We start from the raw sequence: 23,644 nt of genomic DNA, 5'->3' as shown, positions 1-23,644 counted from the left end.
TATATGAAAATAATTAAATTAGATTTTTACATATTTAATTTTAAGTAAATGGCTTGATTAACCTGTACCAACCCAACCCAAATATTTCATGGTTGAGTTGGGTTGGGTTCATTTTTTAATAAGGGTTATTTGGGTTGAAGAAATTTACAACCCAAACAATTGGGTTGGGTCTAAAAAGTCTTTCTACCAAACTCAATCCAACCAATGAACACCCCTAATTTGCATATTTCTTAGTTACCTTGGTTGAATTTTTATCCAAATTCTAAAAACAAAAACAACATTTTGAAAGCTACTTTTTTTAGTTCTCAAAATTTGGCTTGGTTTTTAAACCATTGGTGAAAAGTAGATAACAAAAGAAGAATTTTGGAGGTGAGAGTAGTGTCCATAGACTTAATTTTAAAAAATAAAAACAAAAAACAAAATGGTTGCCAAACAAGGCCTAAATGAATAATGTTCTACTTACAAATTTAACGTAAAAACAAAATGATTGCCAAACAAGGCCTAAATGAATAATGTTCTACTTACAAATTTAACGTACATATGTTAAATTTGTAGTTACTTTCATTTGATTTGTCATTTTTGATTGTCAACTCAATAAAGTTATGTTTGAGAATTGGTTCAATTATTATATTAATTTTATTTATTTATTTGAATTTTTTTTGGAGAGTTGTCAAGTTGTTAGTGTAATTTGTTTACATCTATTTGTTTGTAAATGATTCAATGCAGACTTTGATGGAGATCAACTCGTCGTTCATGTACCTTTAACTTTGATGCATATGAATAGCAACTTGTTTCTTCATTTGGAGTATCCCATTTCAATTTAAAGAGTTCTTCTTTCCTCTTTTTATTTCTTTTGATTTTGAGTTGAGAATAAGTATCCAAAAGTTTTCCATTCAAGGTTGCATTTCTACAATAATTAGTTTTTTGTTTTGTGCTAAGATGATTATTGCAGTTTACTTCAACATGTGTAATTCGAGATAATTATCTTTAGGTCAACGATTATTGTGAACATGGCTCGACTATCTATCATCTCGATCTTGTACCAATAGGTTCAACTCGTTTGATAATGTAGCTACCATAAATTTGCATGTGTGTGCCTTGTGTCACAATCGCACTTTTAGAAGCTTCTCTTAGCGATTGTGCGGCACTTGTTTCCGCTCACGAACAAGCCAGCCAGTCCAAATACAGAACGTCGATGACACGCCGAATGTCTCTCGCACCCTCCACCCCTGTTTTAGGGAAAACGCTTTTAGAAAACGGGTTTGGAGAAAAAGGTTTTCGTAAGCATTTTTGAGTATATGAGTAGAGAGAAAAAGATTGTAGTAGACTAGAAAACAATGAGCAACAACAACGACTTTATAGCGTACTACTCATGGTATGGGGAAGTGATGATTAGTCTTATCCCTATATAGTGCATTCTGAACAAAAAACCAACTGACACCCTTGCATATGCAAAAGGGCGAGCGATCACTTACAACAAAAATATAAGAAAAGCAAACTAACTTAACTAATACAATACATAGCATGAAAACATGATAAAAGGGGGTTGGATTGGACATGTGGCCATGGACAACAGGCCTTGGACAAGCATGACCGTGACGCCTTGGAGCTTCTAGTCTTGTCATTTGGCTTAGTACTGCTTTATATGATTTTTTATTGTATAAAGATGTTATAATCTTATATACTTTGTAATTGTTTGTAGTGAGCTATGCGTAATCTGTTTGATAGTGTGTGGCAATTTTATATATAGACTATTTCCTAAACATAAAGTTACAAAACTAACCGTGTTGGGCATTCTTAGAGTTTGACATTAATGTTAATTAATTAATTAATGATAATTATGAAGGAAATTTAATATTGATTTAAATAGTGATAAAAAATTAGTGAAACTTAATTAATTATTTCTTTATTTTAAATCAATTAATAAAAATTAGAGATGTCCACGGGGTAAGGAATGGATGAGGATGCCTTTCCTGTCTTTGTCTCTACTCTACTCTCATCATTCTCATTCCTACAAAAAATTTTGTTTAATTTTGTGGAAATCGACATTTATTTATTTATTTAAAAAACTAATGAATCTTCGTTCAAATGGTTAACTCCTCATAAAAATTATTGAACTTTTTAAATTGAAATAAAAAAAAAACCTCTTATTAAATTATTTAATTATCCATAAATAAGTGCTTATATTAGTTTAAATATAGAGTAATTATTTTAAGTGATAAACAATTGAAAATATTTTCAAGTATAGCAAAACGTCGCTCTATCAATGATAGACAACGATAAACTGCGATAGCATTTTTCACTAAATAATAGACCGTGATAGACATCTATCAGACGCGGATAGATTTCCATCACAGTCTAACTGTAATAGATAATGATATTTTATGATATTTATAAATAGTTTATCCAATTTTTTAAATTTGAAAAGACCCCTTAAATATGTCAAATTATTTAGTAATTCAAATATATGTTGAAAAAAAGTGATTCAAACATATTCATATATGAAGGTGTCATGTGTGTATAGTTTTCTTTTTTTTCTTTTTTTTTTTTAAAATAATAATAATGATATGATAATAATTGAGACAAAGAATGAGGATGGAGAATGTATTCCTCTGATAGAACTCTTTTTTTCTCACTCTCTTCCCCATAACCCTTTACAATAGAGATTCAAAATGGACATATGGACATATGTTCATAATTCCTGTATTTCTTTAACGAAGATGAAAACTATAATTACAAAATTTGGAAGAAACTAAAATAAATAAATAAAAAAATAGAAAACTAAAAATGAAATTGTTAGTAAACCTTTTTTTCTTTTTGAAAAATTTTAAGAAAAAAATTAATTTTGGCCGTAAACTTTACATGTTATATCAATTTTAACCTTATACGTTCAATTTAATTTATTTGACGCCAATCTTGGCAAATTGTATCAGTTTTAACTCTACATTTTCAAAACTTTAAACTCGGCAGATTTTATCAATTTAATAATAATCGATGGTGCAAATTGATACAGTTACTCGAGTTTGATGTTTAAATTGATAAAATCAAAAGCTTAGAACTATAATTGATACAATATGTCAAGTTTGAGTTTTAAATTGATAGAATTAAGGTGTTATTTGACCCCAAATTTACTTTGGGTGGTGGGCTATTATGTCTCACTCAATGTTTTGAGTTTCTCATCATAATAGTTGAAGTTCTTAATTACTATAACTGACACTTAAACATGGTAAAACTATTTGAAAGCTCTAATTCTCTACAATGTTTACTATTTTGTCTATTATTTCTCCTTCTTGTTATCTAGACTCAAATAATATGCACTCAAACACATACTATTATAACTATGACTAAATTAATATGCATTCTAAATACAAACTGTTATAACTTATTGACTATAATGATCACTCATTATAATAACCAACTAACATTCCAAACAACCTGTAAGTTCAGAATTAATATTGATGCATGTAAGTTGGATACATACACACACACACACACACACATATATATATATATATATATAACTTACTTAATTTTAGGGATGGACATGATATACCAAAAAAAATCTAGTTGTTTGACCAAGACCAACCGAATCGAAGGTGGTTGATCAGAGAAACTTATTTTAGGGGTGGACATGATATACTGAAAAATCAAGTTGATCAATGAAAACCAACCGAACCAAAGGTGGTTGATCAAAGAAGAAGAGGGGCTCAATCGGGGTCGATTTGGGAAAAATCCAAATCGACAATTTTTTAGAAAAATTTTAAAGATTAAAATGAACCAAAATCGACTAACCAATAATTGATTTGCACTGTTCAATGGATAAAATGGTTTGAATATTTAATAAACCGATTACTATAGATGGATGATGATTTGGTTGAAAAAATCGACTCCGACTCATTGCTACATACCCAATATAAAAATACAATTTTTTGGTTATGGAGAGAAGTTCAAAATCTATGAAACACAAATACTTTATGTGAGGCAAAGAATCTGTATCATACACGTATCGAATACTGATACTTCTAGATACTTTTCATATACGTATCTGGCACGCAATTTGACGTATCTATCTCTATGTGTACCTTTTTAAAGAAAAAAAGATAAGCAACTCATCTAATCTTTTCCAATCTAAAATTAGGCAACCTATTTAAGAAGCTCACTATTCCGTCCAAAACTAAAAGGAAAAAAAAATAAATAAAAGACCAAACACTAGAATAATCTAATCTTCATCTTCACATTTGAGTCCCCGCAAAATCCACCAAAATATAAACCATTTGGATATCTTCAACAATTCAATGGAGAAGTTCTTTGTTTATTTTCATACTTCACCCTCTAATATTATTTTTCTTCTTTGTAATATGAGTTACTTTTCTATTACATTTTATTAACTATTATACTTCAATATCTTAGATGTTGCTTTTTTTGTATTGTATTTTAGTGTTTGTATTCTATTTTGTGCTATTGTTATTAACTTGTATGCTAAATTTATCTCTAGATTTTTTTTGAAGAAAAAGAAAATATATCTTCAATGTATTAGTATCCTCATTTTTTTAGAAATATATATATAAAAAAAATGACTTATATCCATATCTTAGTTATGGCCGTATTTGATCGCATTTGTATCATGTAAATCTGTCTGTGTTTCATAGTTCAAGATCAAAAGAAAATGTTTTGTTTTTTTGTTTTTTTTTTTCAAAATAAAACGAAAAGTTTTGAAATTGAACAAAAGCATGTACTTCTTCCAAAACCTTGCCTAGAACGACGAGTCGTAACGCTTGCGAAGCTTGTGCTTCTCGTTCTTGAAAAATCCGGCGAGAGGAGAAAATGTTGAGAATTCGATTGTTTTGGTTCAGTATTGGATTCGCGGCCACATCTGCTTCCATTTCGCATTTCGTCTGGAGAGATCTACTGGCCCATCGATGTGCTCTTTCATCTGATGCAAGTTTTGTTTTCACCCTTAAAATTTTCACCTTCGTTCGCTTTCTAAGAAGGTTTTCAGATCGTTGTTTTTGATGTTGTTGGTTTTTTCCCCTCTCTTGATACAGATGGAGCGGAATTTTGAAGCCCTGGAAGCTAGAATCTCGAACCTCGAGTCCGTTCGACACCGGAATTCGATTCCATCTGCTGAGGTATTTCTCTTATTGTGTTACCGATGGAGCTTGAACGTAAATACAGAGTTATTGGTTTTTATGTGCAATGTGTGTATACCTTGTGTTGATGGCAATATTCAGACGGAGAAAAGTCCTTCGACCATGGTAAATTTTGTTTTTTGTTAGAGGGGAAAACACGACACACAATACCAAATACTCTGGGTGCTTAAGTCAAAGAGTGAGAGAGGTAGAAGCTTTAGGATTTGAGAGTGAGAATTCCATAATCAAGCTATAATGATATATTTATTAATAGATGACCTAGGTTGAGGAGGAAGTTATTTATTAATACAATGGCCTTCTATCAAGAGAACTGGTCTCTTGTGAAGGAGGACCTTGTCAAAGTTTCCCTAGAGTTGTGCGAAAGAGGGATTTTAAATCGCTCTATGTTAGAAATTTTTGTCTATCTGATCTCGAAGAAGGAGTCTGTGACTAGAGTTAAGGACTTTCATCCAGTTAGTCTCATCACAAGTGTGTACACAATTTTGGCAAAAGTTTTGGTGAATCGACTTAAGAGGGTGCTCCCGTTGACTATTTTGGAAGCACAAGGGCCCTTCATGGCGGGGAGGCAAATTCTGGATCAAGCTCTTGTTGCCAATGAAGTGGTTGAGAACTATAGAGCTAGAAAGAAGGAAGGGGTGTTGTTTAAGATTGATTTTGGAAAAACTTACGACCACATGGATTGGAACTTCCTGGATAAGGTTTTAGAGAGGAAAGGATTTGGTTATAAGTGACGCATGTGGATGTGGGGTTGCTTGAGGAATGTGAGCTACTCCTTCCTTATCAATAGAAGTCCTAGAGGCAAAGTGACGGCAATGAGAGGGCTGAGATAGGGAGATCCTCTATCCCCTTTTCTTTTTCTTATTGTTGTGGATGTGCTCAGCATAATAGTGATGAAGTGTGTCGAAGGTAACCTTATTGAGCCCTTTCAGGTGGGTGAGGATAGGATCCCCCTCTCCCATCTCCAATTTGCGGATGATAACCTTTTCTTCTGCTCTAGAAGTGTCAATTCTTTCTTGATGCTGAATCACGTTCTTGCTTTTTTTGAGGAGATGTCGGGTCTGAAGATTAACAGGGGAAAGTCTTGTGTCATGGGTATCAATAGCGAGGGAGATAAGATTAAAAGGTGGGCAGAGTGGATTGGTCGTGAGGTTGGAAGCCTTCCCTCTTCTTACCTTGGCCTCCCTCTTTGGAATAATCCGGACCCTGTGATTGACAAAGTTCGAAGTAGGTTGGCTTTTGGAAAAAGAGTTTCTTTTCTAAAGCGGGCCGTCTTATTCTGATTAAGTCGGTCCTGAGTGACATTCCGATTTATTTCTTCTCTCTCTTTAGAGCTCCGGGGGAGGTGTGCAAGTGTTTGGAGAGATTAATGCATGACTTCCTTTGGTGAGGGATTGATGAAGGAAAAGGTATGGTTTGCACCTTATTAGTTGGGAGGTTATCGAAAAATCGGTTTCTTTGGGGTGTCTTGAAATTGGGGACCTTGGGACTTGAAACAAAGCTCTTTTAGCCAAATGGCTATGGCGCTTTTCCTTTGAGCCCAATTCTCTTTGGCAAAGGATTATTGTCAATAAACATGAACCCCCCCCCCCCCTCGAGTGGCGGCACTTACGGGAATCTTTTGAAAGATATTATGAAAGAGCTCCCGACTTTTGTTCTTTGGGTCCGCTGTGTGGTGGGGGATGGGAGGGAGACATATTTTTTGGAAGATCACTGGGTGGAGGAAAGACCTCTTTGTGGTTCTTTTTTTCCCTTGGTTGTATCATTTGTCTTCTCTTAAAAATCATTTGTGACAGATTATCTTGTGTGGAATGGGAGCTCTTGCTCATTCTCTTTCGGGTTCCGTCGTGCTCTTTCCAATAGGGAAACGATGGATGTGATTGCCTTCCTTTCTCTTCTTGAGAGTCACCCCTTTCGCCTTGGGAGGAGAGATGTGAGAGTCTGGAGTCCTAATCCTTTGGAAGGGTTCTCATGTAAATCCGTTTCTTAGTGTTTGGTTAACCCTTCTCCTGTGGGGGAGTCTGTCTTTTCGTTGTTGTGGAGGATTAAGATTCCTAGGAAGGTGGGATTCTTTACTTGGCAGGTTCTCCATAGTCGTATTAGTACGTTGGATAGGTTTGTTAGGAAGATGCTGCCATTGGTTGGGCCTTTTTGTTGCATCCTGGGTAGGAAGGCGGAGGAAGACTTGGACGATATTCTTTGGCATTGTGATTTTTCGAGCTTTGTTTGGGAATCATTCTTTCAGACGTTTGGTTTGATGTATGCTCGTCAGAGAGACGATAGAGATATGATCGAGTAGTTCTTCCTCAATCCGCTATTTGGGGAGAGAGGTTGTTTTCTTTGGCTTGCTAGTGTTTGTGCTATTTTTTGGGTGTTATGGAGTGAAAGGAATAGTAGGGTGTTCAGGGGTGTTGAGAGGGATGTTAGAGAAATGTGATCTCTGGTTCGTTTTCACGTTTCTCATTGGACTTCGATTTCAAAGGTTTTTTATAATTATTCTATGAACATGATTTTGTATGGTACTGGGATTCTCCTTTTTTGTGGGCTTGTTTTTTTTTGTATGCCCATGTATTCTTTCATTTTTTTCTCAATAAAGTTGTTCTTATAAAAAAAATTAATAGATGACCTAGGTTATCCTCCATAAAGTTTGGAAACTACATTAGGATAATCATCTTCTCGAGTTAGGCCATGGCTCATTGGCCATCTTGCTAGGATCAAGACTGAGCACCTTCTTAAAAGACCATTTTGGTCTTAGGGCGATGTCATTGGGTCGGGTCATGTCTGTGTATGCCTTCTTAGGCATTTTGTTAGGCTCGGTCAAGCACATCACCTGGGGCCAAAGGTCAAAGTCAACCCTCTCCCCTAGGCCTGTTTTGGTCCTAGGGTGCAACTTTTGATTCAAATGTTGTTATGTCCTTGGCCCTGTTGCTTTTGTTCTTATTTTTTTTTGTCGATTATACCCTTTGATTTAAAATCACCCATTACGCTACCACACCAAATTCTAGCAAAAAAGCTTTTCTTCCAGGGTAGTGAGAAAAGAGCGGTTAACGGAACGCTTTGTTCTAATTGTTTTCACATGGGTCAATTATTCTTCGACAACTTTCACCAACCGAACTTTACCACATTTGGTTATGATTAACTCTGAGGATATTGTATTTTAGGTAGTGACTATGGTCTAAACTGATTCCCTTTAAGCCTTTTACTATGTCCATTAGCTCTCGTCCACTACTAGGTGAATCCATGGTGGTTTGATTATTAAGAATACTCTGTGAAAGTTAATCAATTTTAGTAATGCAATTACTTTCATGAATATAAATGGGATAGATAGGAAATGTTATGATGACTGGATAAACTTACATTGCTTGCAAACATGATTTACTACCTTCCAAAATTGGGCAGAGATAAGGATCATTAAATATCTTTTTGCATCTTCCTTCTTATTATAATGTATCAGCTCTTTCTTTGGTAGATTGTTAACGTTTACCATGCTGGAAACTATAATTTCGAATTTTCAGAAGGATTTTAGACAATTTGAATAGCTGATTAAAGCATGAATGTAGAAGTAAAACAGAACACTAATCATCGAGGCAATGTTTCTTCATCTCCATTTAATCCTTTTTACGCTATTGAGACCTGCGCTTGAATCGCTGAAGGGCTTACTATTGTTGATCAACGTTTGATGAATGTTAATGAACGGTTCTTTTAAAGAATCCAGCCAGATTTGGCTCAAAGTGGTTCCTAGAATTTAAGGGAGAAAGGAGGACAAAATGAGTCTGTGGAAATAAGGGGGAAACAACCGAAGTTGAGTCAAAGATAGAGGCTCCTTCATTGGCAGTGAAGTGTCAAGATCTTTTTGCTGTGCCGGTGGTTAAGATGATGGCTGGTTTCATTTAATAGCATGAATACTCTACGTGTTGGAATAATGTGGCTAGAAGAAATTTAACAGATGTTGAATTTTATGAGCTTATTGAGCATTAAAGTAGAGTTACTTAGAGAATACACACACGTTGGGGCTGGAAATGATGAAATATTGAGAAAATATGACATTTACACATTTTGGTTCTTTCTTGATGAATTCAAGGGTGTACTTATAAAATTGAATCTATGACTACTTGGCTTGTACCAGATTCCTTGCGGGAATTATGTGATTTTGTGGGATTAAGACTAAGAGGGTAAGCCAAGCTTTTGAGCGTGTATATGATGTTGCTTGGTCCTAACTAATCAATTGAAGAAAGAGAAATATGCTTGGAGTTAGAAAACAGAGAAATCCTTTGTTGGCTATACCCTACTGCCGTTAGCTATACCAAGCCTTAACAAGGAGTTTGTGGTTGAAATTCACGTGATGTGGGATAGTAGCGGTTTAATGCAGGATAACTGACTATTTTCCATTTAAATTCCTACTAATCAAGTCAGACATAAGACTATCTACATGAAAGAATTGATTACATACGAATATGGAGTTTTTATTTGCTGGGGAGAGAGTTTTGATCCAAAATGATTAAGAAAAAGGTTTGTGTATCTCCCAGTTGAAGAATACTTTATTTTACTTTTGGGTCATTAAATACTCAATTTTATTATGAATGAGATCCTAAAAATTTGGTTAGTGATATTCTGTAAAGCATAGCCCATATATCCTTCGTTATTCTTCTTTTTACAAAGAGAACACATCTTTCATATGCATCCTTTGCAATATCTTTAGTCTTGATTGTATACAATTTAGTGTTCCGTTGAGGGGTTATTGCATTCTTTGCAAGGTTTAGTCTTGCTTTTATGCAGTATCTTTAGTCTTGGTTGAATTTTTTTTTTTGCGATCATTTTTGTTTCTGTTCCACTAAGTAAGCTCGAGACATACTGTCTTCTCTTTTTCTCACAGCATTCCCTCTTTCCACATAGCAGGCCAATGACTGAATGACTGATTCGTGGTGGAGCTCATTATTTAGGTATGAATTGGCTTGAATTATTATTTAAATTTGTTGAAATGGTGTTTTAGCCCTAAGGGCGTTTTAGTCTTTTTCTCAGTGTCTATTGTCTAGGGTTTCTCTCTATTTGGTTATTTATACCTGTCCTGTGTATCAGAAAAATTAAAAAAATAAAAATTCTCCTATCGTGGTTTTTCTTCCTGATCTAGGGTTTCCACGTAAATCTGTGTTTCTTTTCTTCTCTTCTTTTTTCAATATGGTATCAGAGCATGGCGACGAAGCCCTGGCCGTCATTGATGAGAACAAACCAGAGACTCCAATAGAAACCTCCATTGGAACGAAAGGATCCATGAACGCTGAAGTTGCTGCAGCCATAAGAGAAGCCGTTGAGGATTATTTTCACGCCGCTTTGCCTCAACTCTTCAAATCCATGTCTGATCCAACCTCCAGCCAGACCCGACCCGACCCGATCGTCAAATCTGTAGCCAGTGGACTTCCTTTGCAGACCCGACCACCGGAGCTCCTAGACCCGATCGGCACACAGATCTGAGCTCCTCCACGACGCACGGACCAACGGATTACACGGATCCCATCAGACCAGCGACCGATCGAAGCTGTACTGACCGCGACCCATCTGATTTCCACCATATTTTGCCTCATATCCCACCGATGCACGAGAAATCACCTGCCTCGGGAGTTTTTGCACAGCCCAACATCACCGTTTGTGACTGGCGGTCTTCAGTCGATCTCTAGCTTGCGTTTGCAAGTCAGCCGCCGGCCCTAGCATACGTTCCAGATCGTTCGTGGATGACCCACTCTTCTCAGCCGGTCCAGCCGAACCAACCGGTTCAGGTCCAGCCAAATCCGGTCCAGTCGAGCCAGTATGGTCAGCCAGTTCCCAGCCCTTCTTTTGGTCCGTCTCGAGCCAAAATGAAGCTACCTTTCCAGGGATTTATGGGCAAAATCAAGCTATGGCAAATTCTGGCGGAACTGTTGGTTTTGAACAGCAGTTGGCAAACTTACAGCAGCAAATATCGGCCCTTAGATCCACGACAAATCCTACAACTAATTTTCATCCACATTCAGACTTCTCTTTATGCTCAGAAACACCGGTAAATGTTTACTCTACTTTACCTGTAGCAAATATTATATCTAATTCTATGGGGAACTCTGCAGGGATGTCTATTGGTGAGAAACTTAACGGCGAGAATTACTTTTCTTGGTCCCAATTGGTAAGAATGGTCCTTGAGGGACGTCACAAGTTTGGGTATCTAACTGGAGACATACCAAAACCAAGCCCCGGTGATCCCAGGAATGTATATGGAAAGGAGAGGACTCTCTTCTTCGCTCAATTCTGATAAACAGCATGGAACCCCAGATCGGGAAGCCACTTCTGTACTCAGCTTTCGCTTGGGATATTTGGGAAGCTGTCCAGAAGCTCTATTCACAGAGGCAAAATGCCTCACGTCTTTATTCCTTGAGGAAACATGTTCATGAGTGCAAACAAGGGACTCTTAACGTAACATCTTATTTCAATAAATTGTTCCCGCTGTGGCAATAAATGGACTTGTGCCGCGAAGTCGTGTGGAATTGTCCTGTTGACGGAGTTCAGTACTCAAAGATTGAGGAGGCGGACCGGGTGTGATTTTCTGGCTGGCTTAAACCCTAAATTTGATGGTGTCCGAAGTCGGATTTTGGGACAGAGACCAATACCATCTCTAATGGAAGTATGCGTAGAGGTCAGGTTAGAAGAGGACAGAACCAGGGCTATGAATGACACTAGCAACAACCACTTAGATTCTGCTGCATTTGGAGCCAAGTCTTCGGGACCAGAGAGCGACAAACAGAATAGAACATCCCCACCAATCTGTGAGCATTGTAAGAAACCGTGGCACACCAAAGATCAATGCTGGAAGTTACATGGTCGCCCACCGAATGGCAAGTGATGGTCTGCGAATGATAAGTCAAAAAACGGTTGGGCCCTTGTCAGTGAAACAAGGGTTGGTACATCATCAACCACTAGCCAGGTAGAGTCAAGCATGGTTGGAACCAACAATGTCGCGCAATCAGGTACTTCTCAGTCCTTTAGCTTCTTATTCAAAGGGGATGAATCGTGGATCCTTGACTCAGGAGCAACGGATCACCTAACTGGATCATCTGATCAATTCCTCTCTTATTATCCAAGTGCGGGAAACGAGAGAATACAAATTATAGATGGGTCTTTTGCTTCCGTTGCTGGGAAAGGTCACTTATCTCCTATTCAAGGTTGATTTTACAGAATGTCTTGCATGTGCCAAAGATATCTTATAATCTGCTATCTGTCAGTAAAATAACCAGAGATCTGAATTGTAATGTCATTTTCTCACCGGATAATGTTTTGTTTCAGGACCTGAGCTCGAGGAAGACGATTGGCACTGCCCGGCACAGTAGGGGGCTCTACTTCCTCTTGGAGGATGCTTCATCGAGGAGTTTTTCTAGCACTTGTTTACTATCTTCCCTTACTATTTCTGAAATTGATTTCCTGTTATGGCATTTTCGTCTTGGACATCCGAATTTTCATTATATGAAGTATTTATTTCCCCATTTATTTCGTAATGTTAATATTTCATCTTTATCTTGCGATGTGTGTATTCGTGCAAAACAACCTCGGGTGTCTTTTACTTCCCGGCCTTATAAACCTTCCCAACCTTTCCACCTGATACATACTGATGTGTGGGGCCCATCTAATATCACAACCATGTCGGGTAAGCGGTGGTTTGTCACCTTCATAGATGATCACACTCGTCTTACATGGGCGTTCCTTCTTACGGATAAGTCTGAAGTGACTACAGTCTTTCAGCAATTCTACACCACGGTCGAAACCCAGTTCAATACTAAAATTGCTATCCTTCGGAGTGACAATGGCCGTGAGTTCGTTAATCAGTCCCTCCGTGAGTTTTTAAATTCTAAAGGTATCATCAACCAAAACTCCTATACCTATACCCCACAACAAAATGGGGTGGCCGTATGGAAAAACCGTCACCTTATTGAGGTTGCTCGGGCACTCATGATTCCTGCATCCATACCTTCGTACCTATGGGACGATGCTGTACTCACTGCAGCCCATCTCATTAATCGAATGTCTTTCCGTGTTCTCAAGTTCCAGCCCCCTTAGCCCATTTCAAAGAATCCTTCTCTTCTACCCGACTTTTCCCAGATGTTCCTCTTCAAGTGTTTGGGTGTACGGTGTTTGTTCATAATCATGTTTCCCACAGTAAATTCGCTCCTAGGGCTAAAAAATGTGTCTTTGTTGGGTATCCGCTCCATCAACGGGGCTACAAATGTTATCAGCCATCTTTTCGAAAGTACTTTATCACCATGGATGCTACCTTTCTAGAAGATAAACCTTTCTTTCCTGTTAGTCCTCTTCAGGGGGAGACTTCGAGTGAAGAGACTAACACGTCATCCACTTATTCCATTCCTGTAGACTTGTTTCTTGAACCAATTCTTGACACTAATCCTGGCCCTCCCATTCCCGACAATCCTATCCTTCCTACAAAACAAGTTCCTTGGATAACCTACTATCGGAAGAATCTACGAAAGAAAATAGTTTCCCCTGCTACTCCACCGGAAAGTGTTCAAGAGTCAGAACCAGAGCCAACTCAAGGTAATCATATTCTTGATAATAATAACTCTGTTGAAAGTAATGTAGTGAACGCTGAAACGACTATTGACAAAATTAGGGAGGATGAGAGTAATGAATTTTCCCCTGGTGATGTTCAGAAGACTGAAAATGTGCAGCAGATGAATACAGAGGAAAAGGGTAACAAGACCAGTGAAATTGATGTCACCCTAGACTTACCAATTGCCCTGCGAAAAGGAACAAGGTCCTGCACCAAATACTCTATGAAAAGCTTCTTATCTTACAGTAGCTTGTCAATAAGATTCAAGACCTTCACCACTAGTCTGGACACTGTGACTATTCCGAGAAATGTGTACAAGGCTCTGGAAATTCCTGAATGGCGAACTGCAGTCATGGAAGAAATGCGGGCTCTCAAGACCAACAAAACATGGGATCTAGTTGTTCTTCCTAGAGGTTACAAAACCGTCGGGTGCAAATGGGTGTTCACAGTCAAGTACAAGTCCGATAAGACTCTCGACAGATATAAGGCCAGATTAGTCGCGAAAGGGTTCACTCAAACATATGGGGTGGACTACTCAGAAACATTCTCGCCAGTGGCAAAACTCAACACTATTCGGGTTCTTCTCTCTGTTGCTGTGAACCTAGACTGGCCTCTATATCAGTTGGATATAAAAAATGCGTTTCTAAATGGTGAGTTAGAAGAAAAGTTTTATATGACCCCTCCTCCAGGGTTTGAAGCACAGTTTGGGAGTCCGGTGTGCAAGCTAAAGAAGTCTTTGTATGGTTTGAAACAGTCCCCTAGAGCCTGGTTCGATCAGTTCACTACCTTTGTCAAAACCTAGGGGTACATTCAAGGTCACTCTGATCACACCCTGTTCACTAAGAAATCAATATCAGGAAAAGTAGCAGTGTTAATCATATATGTTGACGATATTATTCTGTCAGGGAATGATTCTGTAGAAATTGACAAGCTGAAACAGAAAATGGCAGAGTTTGAAATTAAAAATCTTGGTTCCTTGAGGTACTTTCTAGGCATGGAGGTAGCAAGATCAAAGAAAGGGATCTCAGTGTCTCAAAGAAAATATACGTTAGATCTTCTACAAGAGACTGGGATGATTGGATGTAAACCTGCAGACACTCCAGTTGAGGTCAACAATAATCTGGTAAACTCAGTAGACGACGTACCAGTGAACAAGGAGAGATATCAACGTCTTGTAGGGAAGCTGATATATGTTGACGATATTATTCTGTCAGGGAATGATTCTGTAGAAATTGACAACCTGAAACAGAAAATGGCAGAGGAGTTTGAAATTAAAGATCTTGGTTCCTTGAGGTACTTCCTAGGCATGGAGGTAGCAAGATCAAAGAAAGGGATCTCAGTGTCTCAAAGAAAATATACGTTAGATCTTCTACAAGAGACTGGGATGACTGGATGTAAACTTGCAGATACTCCAGTTGAGGTCAACAATAATCTGGTAAACTCAGTAGATGATGTACCGGTGAACAAGGAGAGATATCAACGTCTTGTAGGGAAGCTGATATATCTCTCACACACCAGACCTGATATTTCATATGTTGTGAGTTTGGTAAGCCAGTTTATGTAAGCCCCGTGTGAGAGACACATAGAAGCTGTTACCGGATTCTGAGATATCTAAAGTCAACACCTGGGAAGGGCTTGATGTTTAGGAAAAATGATAGAAGATGCATCGAAGCCTACACTGACTCAGACTGGGCCGGTTCCGCTATTGACAGGAAGTCAATCTCGGAGTATTGTACCTTCGTATGGGGAAATCTCGTTACATGGAGGAGTAAGAAACAGGGTGTTGTGGCTAGAAGTAGTGCCGAAGCTGAATACAGAGCTATGAGCTTGGGTATCTGTGAGGAAATTTGGTTGAAGAAGGTATTAGTAGATCTTCATCAAGAGAGTCATGACCCGATGAGACTCTACTGTGACAACAAGGCTGCTATCAATATTGTTAATAACCCTGTTCAGCATGACAGAACCAAACATATTGAGATTGACCGACATTTTATCAAAGAGAAACTTGACAACGGTAGTATTTGTGTTCCCTATGTTCCATCCAGTCAACAGATTGCGGATGTTCTGACTAAGGGCTTACTTAGACAGATGTTTGACACTTGTATTAGCAAGTTGGGTCTCATTGATATTTATGTCCCAACTTGAGGGAGAGTGTTGAAATGGTGTTTTAGCCCTAAGGGCATTTTAGTCTTTTTCTTAGTATCTACTGTCTAGGGTTTCTCTCTGTTTGGTTATTTATACCTGTCATGTGTTGAGTACTGTGTATCAGAAAAATTAAAAGAATAAAAATTCTCCTATCGTGGTTTTTCTCCCTAATCTAGGGTTTCCACGTAAATCTGTGTTTCTTTTCTTCTCTTCTCTTTTCAATAAAATTCATAAACCATTTCATACTATGGTTGACGGTCAGATTTATTCCACGGCAGTAATGAGCTTGTGATGAATCCTGAATATTTTTCAACTATGAAATGAAGCTTGAGTGCTCTTTGATCTTTAAAATTGAAAATAAACTTTGATTACATCATTAAGAAACAAGATAAGTTTTTTTTTTTTTTTTTCCAGAAAAAGAAACTTTTGAGAGATTTGATGGTTCCTTTATCAAGATGTTTACTCGGAGTTGGAAAGTATAAGAACCAGTGTTTCACTTGTGAACAAAAGCAAATCAAGGGTGCCTCAACCCCTCCATGTCTCCCTTATTTTGTTTGATGAAATTAAGGACGCCACACTCTTAAAAAATACCTATCAACTTCCTTTTTCTAGTAAGAAAAAAACCCTCCAGCCTCGTATCTGTCCTAAAAAGGGCTATACTGTGTTAGTTGCCTCGCATTTTAAGGAACACTAACTAGAACATTGACTTCCCAATTCCAGTCCTCTAATCTGCTGAGTTCATGATCCCTTAAAACCCCTAGTTAGGAAAATAATAGAATTATTAGTATGGTTATTAGAATGGTCATATGAGTAAGTGAGTTGGAATCAAAGTATGGATCATTTCGGTAAAATTTCCATTGTGGGAATTTAGGGAGAGAGAGCCCTATAAAAGTCTATGTTATTGTAATTTCCTCATTGATATTATAATATATATATTTCTATCATTTAAGTGGCATTTGACGCACGTAGATGAGTTGAATTGAGTTGGTAATAATTGTTTGTAGAGTTAAAAAGTCTATGTTTGGGACGTAGTAATGTTGATTAGATCAGAAAGTATGTATTAGAGGTGCTAAGTTGATTTAAGTCAAAAAGTCTGTGTTAGAGGTGCTGAATTGAGTTGGGGTGAGTTGGTAAATAACCAACTCAACAACTAAGTTGATGTGTTAAAATATTAAGTTGGTAATTTTTACCAACTCAACCAGACTCAAATTGGTGAACCAAACACTCCCAATATTCTTTATATTCTTTGTTGTTCTTGAGTGTTTATGTTGAGGTATCCTAACAGATTTATCCATGTACCATTTATCATCTTAAATGCCTCGCAATTTGTTTTCTGGCTATTCCCATGATGGTGAGCATTTGTTCAGTTTTTGCCTAACTTTTTGTATTTTTCTTCTCTCTTACCTATGTCCTCAGTTTAGCACAGGAGGAAACAATCACATGAGGTGTCTTGTAGGTCAAGTTTTGTACCCATAGTTATGCAGGATGAACCCCATGTAAAAGGTGTAACTCCTTTTTTTTTTTCCCCCAAATAAAAATGGAGTATTTTGTATAAAACGTGAGCTTCATTTTTTACACAATTATCCTACTTGAATCATTTGAAACAATCCATTGTTTCTGTCAGATGGGGGAGGCCTAGCAAGTTTCTCACTGTTGAGTTGAATTTAATGTCGTTGGTGTCATTATTGATTCTCAAATTGGATGTATGTTTTACCATTTAAAAAAATTCGTTGACTCGGCACCGTTAAACTTTTGTGTAAATACTTTTTAGCACATGTAAAGAGGAGCATAGCTTAATTTATTAAAGTCTGAGTTTTATACTCCACTCTATATATGGTAAGAAAGAAATAAAGAAAATAAAAGAAAAAAAGAATACCTTTTGTAGTTCCAGATGTTGGATAGAATTTATTATAAGATTTCTCCCAATTTAAAACTCTACATATTGTAAGAAAGAAATGAAGAAAAGAAAAAAAAAAGAATATCTTTTGTAGATGTTGGATCGAATTTATTATAAGATTTCTCCCAACTTAAAAATTGAAATATGGCACAAATTTATGGAAGTTTTTTTTTTAGAACTATTCATGAACCATCCTTGATTATAAATAAATTCAATTTAATCAAATTAAAATATCATAAAATGCATTAACAACCCGTAAACTATATTACTCTATGCGTTTTTATCAAATTTTGTCATTTTTTTTTTTGGAAAATTGCGCAAAACAGCATTGAATTATGGGGTTTGCTATAATTACCTTCAAATCGGCATGTATCTTGAACTAGGTTATGTATTCCTAGAGTAGAAACGTCAAAATAAGGTGGTATACATAACCTAAAGGGTGTAATACAATGAATGACAGATGTTTTCTCCGTACAAATATTCTTTTAGACCTCGTTTAGTAAATTTTTTTTTTTTGTATTTTTATTTTTGAAAATTAAATCTATAGACATAACTTCTACCTTCAAATTTCTTCATTTGTTCTCTCATTTTTACCGATGGTTTAAATAACCAAACAAAATTTTAAAACTTAAAAAAAAAAAATTAAATTTGTTTTTGTTTTTAGAATTTGACTAAGAGTTCAACCATGGTATTTAAGAAAATTGCATATTATCATAAGAAATATGAAAGAAATAGGGTTATTTTATTTTATTTATTTATGTATTTTTTTAAAAAAAGTGGTTATCAGAACCTTAATTTTTAGTTTTTGGGTTAGAGAAATCTCTTTAGAAAATTTGAGAAAAAATTAACAAATTACAGCCAACTAACAAACTATAAGACACTAATTGATGATATCAAAAGTTCAGAGATACAATGGTAACAAACCACATAGTTCAAGAAAGTGATTGATCAAATTAAATGTTCAGCGTATAAAATTCCAACTTTAGGTCTTCCAAAAGGTAAAGTATTAGAAACATAACACATTACAGATTCATATACATCTCAAGCAGAGAAATGACATCAAAAGAGTGAAAATTAAGCACTTAAATATTGCCTACTTGAATGGGTGAACTTGAAAATCTTGGCTTCAGGCTTATATGCTGGTAAGCTCACATATTTGGGACATGAAAATTTTGAAGAAATGATACCATTCTGTGAGTGGGTCTGAGCACAGTCACGAGGCTGCAATAAATAAAACATCATTTCAGGAACCCAAAATATATCCAATAAACATCAATGGGATCAACTTAGTCAAGAAGGATAATTAACACAAGGCTGTATTACAAGTTTAGTCATGAAATTTGAGGTTTATGTCCTTCCATTTTTGTCTAATAGGTCTTTCACATAGTTTTTTACATCGAACGGAGCCCTAAACTTCCGATTTTATTTGAGATTAATGAATTTTAAAAAATATGAAATAAATCAAATGATCTATTAAAAAAAAAATTGAAGATTCAGAAAGTTATGGAATAAAAAATTGAAAGTTTAATGATTCAAGGACTTGTTAGACATAAAAACTTTTGAAAGTTCAGCGACCAAACAAACACAGTTTAAAGTTTGGAGACTAAACTTGTAATTTAAGTTTAATACCAATACAATAAGCATCAACATAGGGAATTGTTCAAAGTCCTGTTCAATTTAATTTTAAGGCTTTTCATGCAGTTCTTTCAGTTAAGGAAATCAATTTGAAACCTAATTTGCAAATGTAAGAAGAGCAAGATACCTTGAAGTCCTTGTAGAAACATAAATAAAGTTCCTCCACTGCACCATTTTTACATTCCAATGAAGGGGTGGCATGAAAAGCATTCTGAATTGCTGAAATGATTCCTCCCAGAGGATATTTCTCAGTATTTGAAGGTACATATCCAGCATCATTTAGAACTTTCTGGGACATAAGATGTTCATTAGTAACCAAACTGAAAGGTAAACAAATATAGCAAAGTAGTTTTAAAAACGCTAAAAAAAAAAAAACTAAGTAGTATTTATAAGCTTAATTTTAAAAAAACCAAATGGTTATCCAATGAAGTAATTATTTCAATTTCCATAGATGTATTTCAGTAGTCAAATACTTAATTAAATTTTAATTTCTCTTTGAGTTCAATAATGGCCATTGACCTTCGGAATGGTATGAGGTTCCCAATTCACGCGGCTATAACCCCATAGTTTAGGTTCTTGCGTCCTATTAACCTAGAATACCCCAAATACTTATCTGATTGTTCTCAATCATTAAATTATTCTCTGCAATCTAGTACGCCATTAACCATAAAATAGCAGTGACCACAGCTTAAACAATCTAGAAAACTAATGTGAAACTAATCTGCAAACTGATATGCAAAGGAAAGTCATCAGTAACATTTACCAAATAAGAGAAATAAAAATCGAGTCATCAACAATAGCAAACCAATGTGGAACTAAACAGCAAGCAGCCTAGTCTGATCTATTGATTTTAGAGCAAATGTAGAAGGGTAACATCATTCCAGGACTTACTGTGACATTATATTTGAAATAGACATTGAGAGTAGTTAAAAAGTAACTGTATTCATCACGAGCTACTGGATAAGAACAAGTTCCATGCTTCTCTGCATGCCATAGAAATACGATATGAGAAAACCAATGCATGGGAAGTACATAAAATATGCTTTACTTCCAACGTTGACATCAAAACAATAAAATGAACATATCAAATTATTGTCTTAAAATGTAGTAAATTACGAAAAAGGTACGTTGTCACATCCAATCAAGGACCAACTCTACGTGGATAATGAAGGCCACCATCAAAGTTGAGAAGCATTGGTCCAAGATATATGATAGAAAAATACATTTTTGTATGGGATATCATTGCATAATGCATTGAACATATATGGCCATGATGTGAACGCCTATAGAAATGAATATTTTTATGGGATATCATTGTTCAATGCATAGAACACTATACATTTTTGTATGGGATATCATTGTATAATGCATTGAACATATATGGCCATGATGTGAACGCCTATAGAAATGAATATTTTTATGGGATATCATTGTTCAATGCATAGAACACATGTAGCCATGATGTGGACGCCTCTAGAAATGAATATTTTTTATGGGATATCATTGTGCAATGGATAGAACATATATGGCCATGATGTGAACGCCTTTAGAAATGAATATACTTGTCCACTATCGTGACAAATTAATATTTTACAGGAGAGAGTGCAAAGGTGAAATCTAGAGATCTGTCCTTTGCCAATCAGAAAAATTCAATAAAAGAAGTAAAGCCTCAACCTCAATGTATTATATAATATAAATTATAGTATCCAAGTGAGAGAAGCCAAGGATCATTACCCCACTACCCAATGCAGTAGCCAATTCAGCCATCACGGGAACAAGAAATGGGAAAAAAAAAAAAAAGAATCATCAATTAAAACTTGGGTATCATCAGTGCAAATTTACACCAAATATATCTTGTATTAGTGATGGTCACCTCATGAGCCCAAAATGATCCCTTCGCACCATGGCAAGTTGAAGGTGAATTACAACTCAAAGATGGCCAATATTTCTTCAGGGGATCAAGTAAGGTATGAATCTGCAAGAATAAAAGATGCAGGATGTTACAAAAATGACTTATGCCAAACAATGTATCAATTGCAAAAAAAAATTGAACGGCACAATAATCAAAATAAAACCGACAATAACATATGAAAATCAGGCTGAAAATGCTTTGTTTTAGCTCTTCAACTTGCACTAATGCTTTCCCATAAGATACATGGGTTTCTTGGTTCAAGCTTTTGAGGATGCAGGTTTTGGTACAAACCCAAAACACTAGCATGGTTACAGATATTTGAACATTCGAAGAAATAGGGCTACCTAGATCCAATTTTTTGCACTGACTATAATGTGACATCAACAGCCTAACTTTAATAACAACGTACCTCCTTCTCGTTAAATTTTTTTCCAGCACAACATGCAGGCCACGTTCCATCATTATAATCAGGCCATAACCCATCTATCACACAAGTAAGAGATTACAAATTCAATGCATAGTTATACAGAAGCGAATAATAAATTTTGAGGTCCACATACATAAAACTATTTAAACTCATATCAGTACATGAACATGCTCAACTTTATTTTATTCATTAAATATTGATTCATTAACAGAAATGTCAATTTGGTTATAGAGTTTTTCAAATATCTTGTTGTAGGGCATTGCACCATTTAGAAAATTGTCTACAACTTCTTAAAACATCACATGTTTACTGCTTGTTTCACAGTCAAATGTCAATATATCATAAATTGAAGAATATTTTGAAAATGAGAATGATTAAGATGTATGAAGATATTAAAATAACATATATAATTAAAATGTATTGTTGTCATATCTATATATCTCCATTCCGTGTCAAGTTGTCTGTGCTTCTTATTTTGGAATTGTGGAAGCAATGCTTGTAGCTTCAACTTACGAATTGTAAAGTCAGCAAAAGCACCAGATCTACCAAAGAAGAGATAAATGTACGTAAGTCTATGAACAATGAAAAAGACCATCCATAGAATTTAGAAGAACCCTCAAGAAAATATGGAATACAGGTTACAACAGATGGGCGAAACTCTGAATTTTTATTCTATCAATGGTCTCTAATAACCTTTCTCATCTACTTTTTGGGGTCATCTCCATTGCAATTCATTCAATGCCGAAATACCCAATTGCTTAATAGCAATAACATGAAACGTAGATATTGGTGCCAAAAGATGCTCAAATTTAAATCCATGAAAGGTTATTGGAGAGCTACTACAACTTAAATATATTGGATAGCCTTACACTCAATAAGTAACTAGAGATAGTTTTATTACATTCAATAAAAGAGGAACCGGAAGAAATCTAATTAAACATAGCCTGAAAAATCTATAACTATAAGGAGTCCAAAATTCTATGAGTAAACAGCATGCTTATTTCACTTTGATTCCCTATCAGCCAGCAAAATCATACCCAACAATTGGGCCGAAAGAAAACGGAAGGTTCGATGATGCATAATACACAACTATATAACTTCTACCACTTTTTCACATCAAGCAGCATGACTAAATGGAAAATTTTATAGCAAACAACTATAAAACATAATCCTCAAACGAAAGGAACGATTAGTAAAGCATTCTAAATGGGGTATATCAATATGGTCTGAAAAGGAGAAGAAGCAGTCACCGATTACAGCATGCGTTGGAGGAACAACAATGGCGAGTGGCCTTGCAGATAGTACCAGGCCATTGTAGGGCCAATTTGAAGTAATCGAATTCTCTCTGCTGTCGTCCGTCCTTGATCGGGAAAATTATGGCATCCGAAGGCTGATTCAAGGAAGTTGATGCAAGAGAGAGACTGAATTGAAGAAGAAAGATGAAGGGAACGACGGAGAGAGGGAGCATCCTGATCGGTAAATTGCTCCCCCAACAGGACGACGACGACGACGACGGCGACCTTGTCGATGCCAAAAATTTTGAATATAAAAGAATTGGTAAAGGTAACAAATTAACATTCAATTAATATTGTATTTGAATATTTGTCGAGTATATTGGATAATTAATATTTGTATTTGAAGGTGTTGAATAATTAATGCTTGAACTTATATATAGAAATTAAAAATAAATAATATTTTAATTAAAGGTAAGAGATGAATTAAATTTAAATTAATTTAAATTAATAGTAAATGTGGCCTAATGGTAGGAATTAATGTAATATAAAATAATCAGAATGAATTCTCTTCACTTAGCATCAAACTTTATACTATCAACTTCAAAGTATTAGAAATTAGATGAATAGATCAAAAATAGCATGGTTATGTATAATTAGAGATGTCC

The 23,644-nt window shown here is 35.9% G+C and overlaps 3 protein-coding genes across 9 annotated transcripts; 2 read left to right on the top strand and 1 right to left on the bottom strand.

Annotated features, from left to right (window-relative positions):
• The first annotated feature begins 4,711 nt into the window (after positions 1-4,711).
• LOC120085616 (uncharacterized) lies at positions 4,712-17,622 on the top strand. Of its 7 annotated transcripts, XR_016532039.1 has the most exons (5): positions 4,712-4,938; positions 5,046-5,129; positions 10,041-10,087; positions 10,333-12,331; positions 12,453-12,653. XR_016532039.1 is itself a non-coding variant. In XM_090317669.1 (4 exons), exons 1-3 carry the CDS (start codon positions 4,825-4,827, stop codon positions 10,053-10,055), a joined length of 213 nt encoding a protein of 70 aa, XP_090173795.1. In that variant the 5' UTR covers positions 4,712-4,824; the 3' UTR covers positions 10,056-10,087; positions 12,453-12,653. The 7 variants fall into 7 exon arrangements, 6 of the variants coding, with proteins under 6 accessions (XP_090173795.1, XP_038897618.1, XP_038897616.1 ...); XM_090317669.1 differs by lacking the exon at positions 10,333-12,331; XM_039041690.2 differs by lacking the exons at positions 10,333-12,331; positions 12,453-12,653 and adding an exon at positions 17,290-17,622 and having other exon boundaries at positions 4,713-4,938.
• Positions 11,433-12,012, top strand: LOC150033735 (uncharacterized). The gene is made up of 2 exons (XM_090317050.1): positions 11,433-11,585; positions 11,647-12,012. Exons 1-2 carry the CDS (start codon positions 11,433-11,435, stop codon positions 12,010-12,012), a joined length of 519 nt encoding a protein of 172 aa, XP_090173176.1.
• Positions 17,623-18,701: 1,079 nt separating the features above from the next.
• On the bottom strand, positions 18,702-23,387 carry LOC120087218 (ribonuclease 2-like). Its single transcript, XM_039044131.2, has 8 exons — positions 22,995-23,387; positions 22,258-22,286; positions 21,727-21,800; positions 21,279-21,380; positions 21,140-21,143; positions 20,297-20,388; positions 19,533-19,694; positions 18,702-18,991 (listed from the first exon to the last, which is right to left on the bottom strand). The coding sequence occupies exons 1-8, from the start codon at positions 23,210-23,212 to the stop codon at positions 18,845-18,847; spliced, it is 828 nt and encodes a 275-aa protein (XP_038900059.1). The 5' UTR covers positions 23,213-23,387; the 3' UTR covers positions 18,702-18,844.
• Between the last annotated feature and the right edge of the window lie 257 nt (positions 23,388-23,644).

This window comes from Benincasa hispida, chromosome 9 (genome assembly GCF_027475165.1).
Source record: "Benincasa hispida cultivar pf3 chromosome 9, pf3_genome.v1.1, whole genome shotgun sequence".
Taxonomy (NCBI): Eukaryota; Viridiplantae; Streptophyta; class Magnoliopsida; order Cucurbitales; family Cucurbitaceae; genus Benincasa; species Benincasa hispida.
Note: the sequence above shows the minus strand (reverse complement) of the source record. Positions and strands in the feature narration are given on the sequence as shown.

Coding starts and splice junctions, on each gene's coding strand:
- LOC150033735 (XM_090317050.1), top strand. CDS start 11,433: ATGGAACCCCAGATCGGGAAGCCACTTCTGTACTCAGCTTTCGCTTGG. Junction 11,586..11,646: donor GCAAACAAGGGACTCTTAAC/GTAACATCTTAT, acceptor TGTGCCGCGAAG/TCGTGTGGAATTGTCCTGTT.
- LOC120087218 (XM_039044131.2), bottom strand. CDS start 23,212: ATGCTCCCTCTCTCCGTCGTTCCCTTCATCTTTCTTCTTCAATTCAGT. Junction 22,287..22,994: donor TCCAACGCATGCTGTAATCG/GTGACTGCTTCT, acceptor CTTCTTTGGTAG/ATCTGGTGCTTTTGCTGACT. Junction 21,381..21,726: donor AAAAATTTAACGAGAAGGAG/GTACGTTGTTAT, acceptor TTATTCTTGCAG/ATTCATACCTTACTTGATCC.
- LOC120085616 (XM_039041688.2), top strand. CDS start 4,825: ATGTTGAGAATTCGATTGTTTTGGTTCAGTATTGGATTCGCGGCCACA. Junction 4,939..5,045: donor GATGTGCTCTTTCATCTGAT/GCAAGTTTTGTT, acceptor CTCTTGATACAG/ATGGAGCGGAATTTTGAAGC. Junction 5,130..10,020: donor ATTCGATTCCATCTGCTGAG/GTATTTCTCTTA, acceptor TTTTTCTCACAG/CATTCCCTCTTTCCACATAG.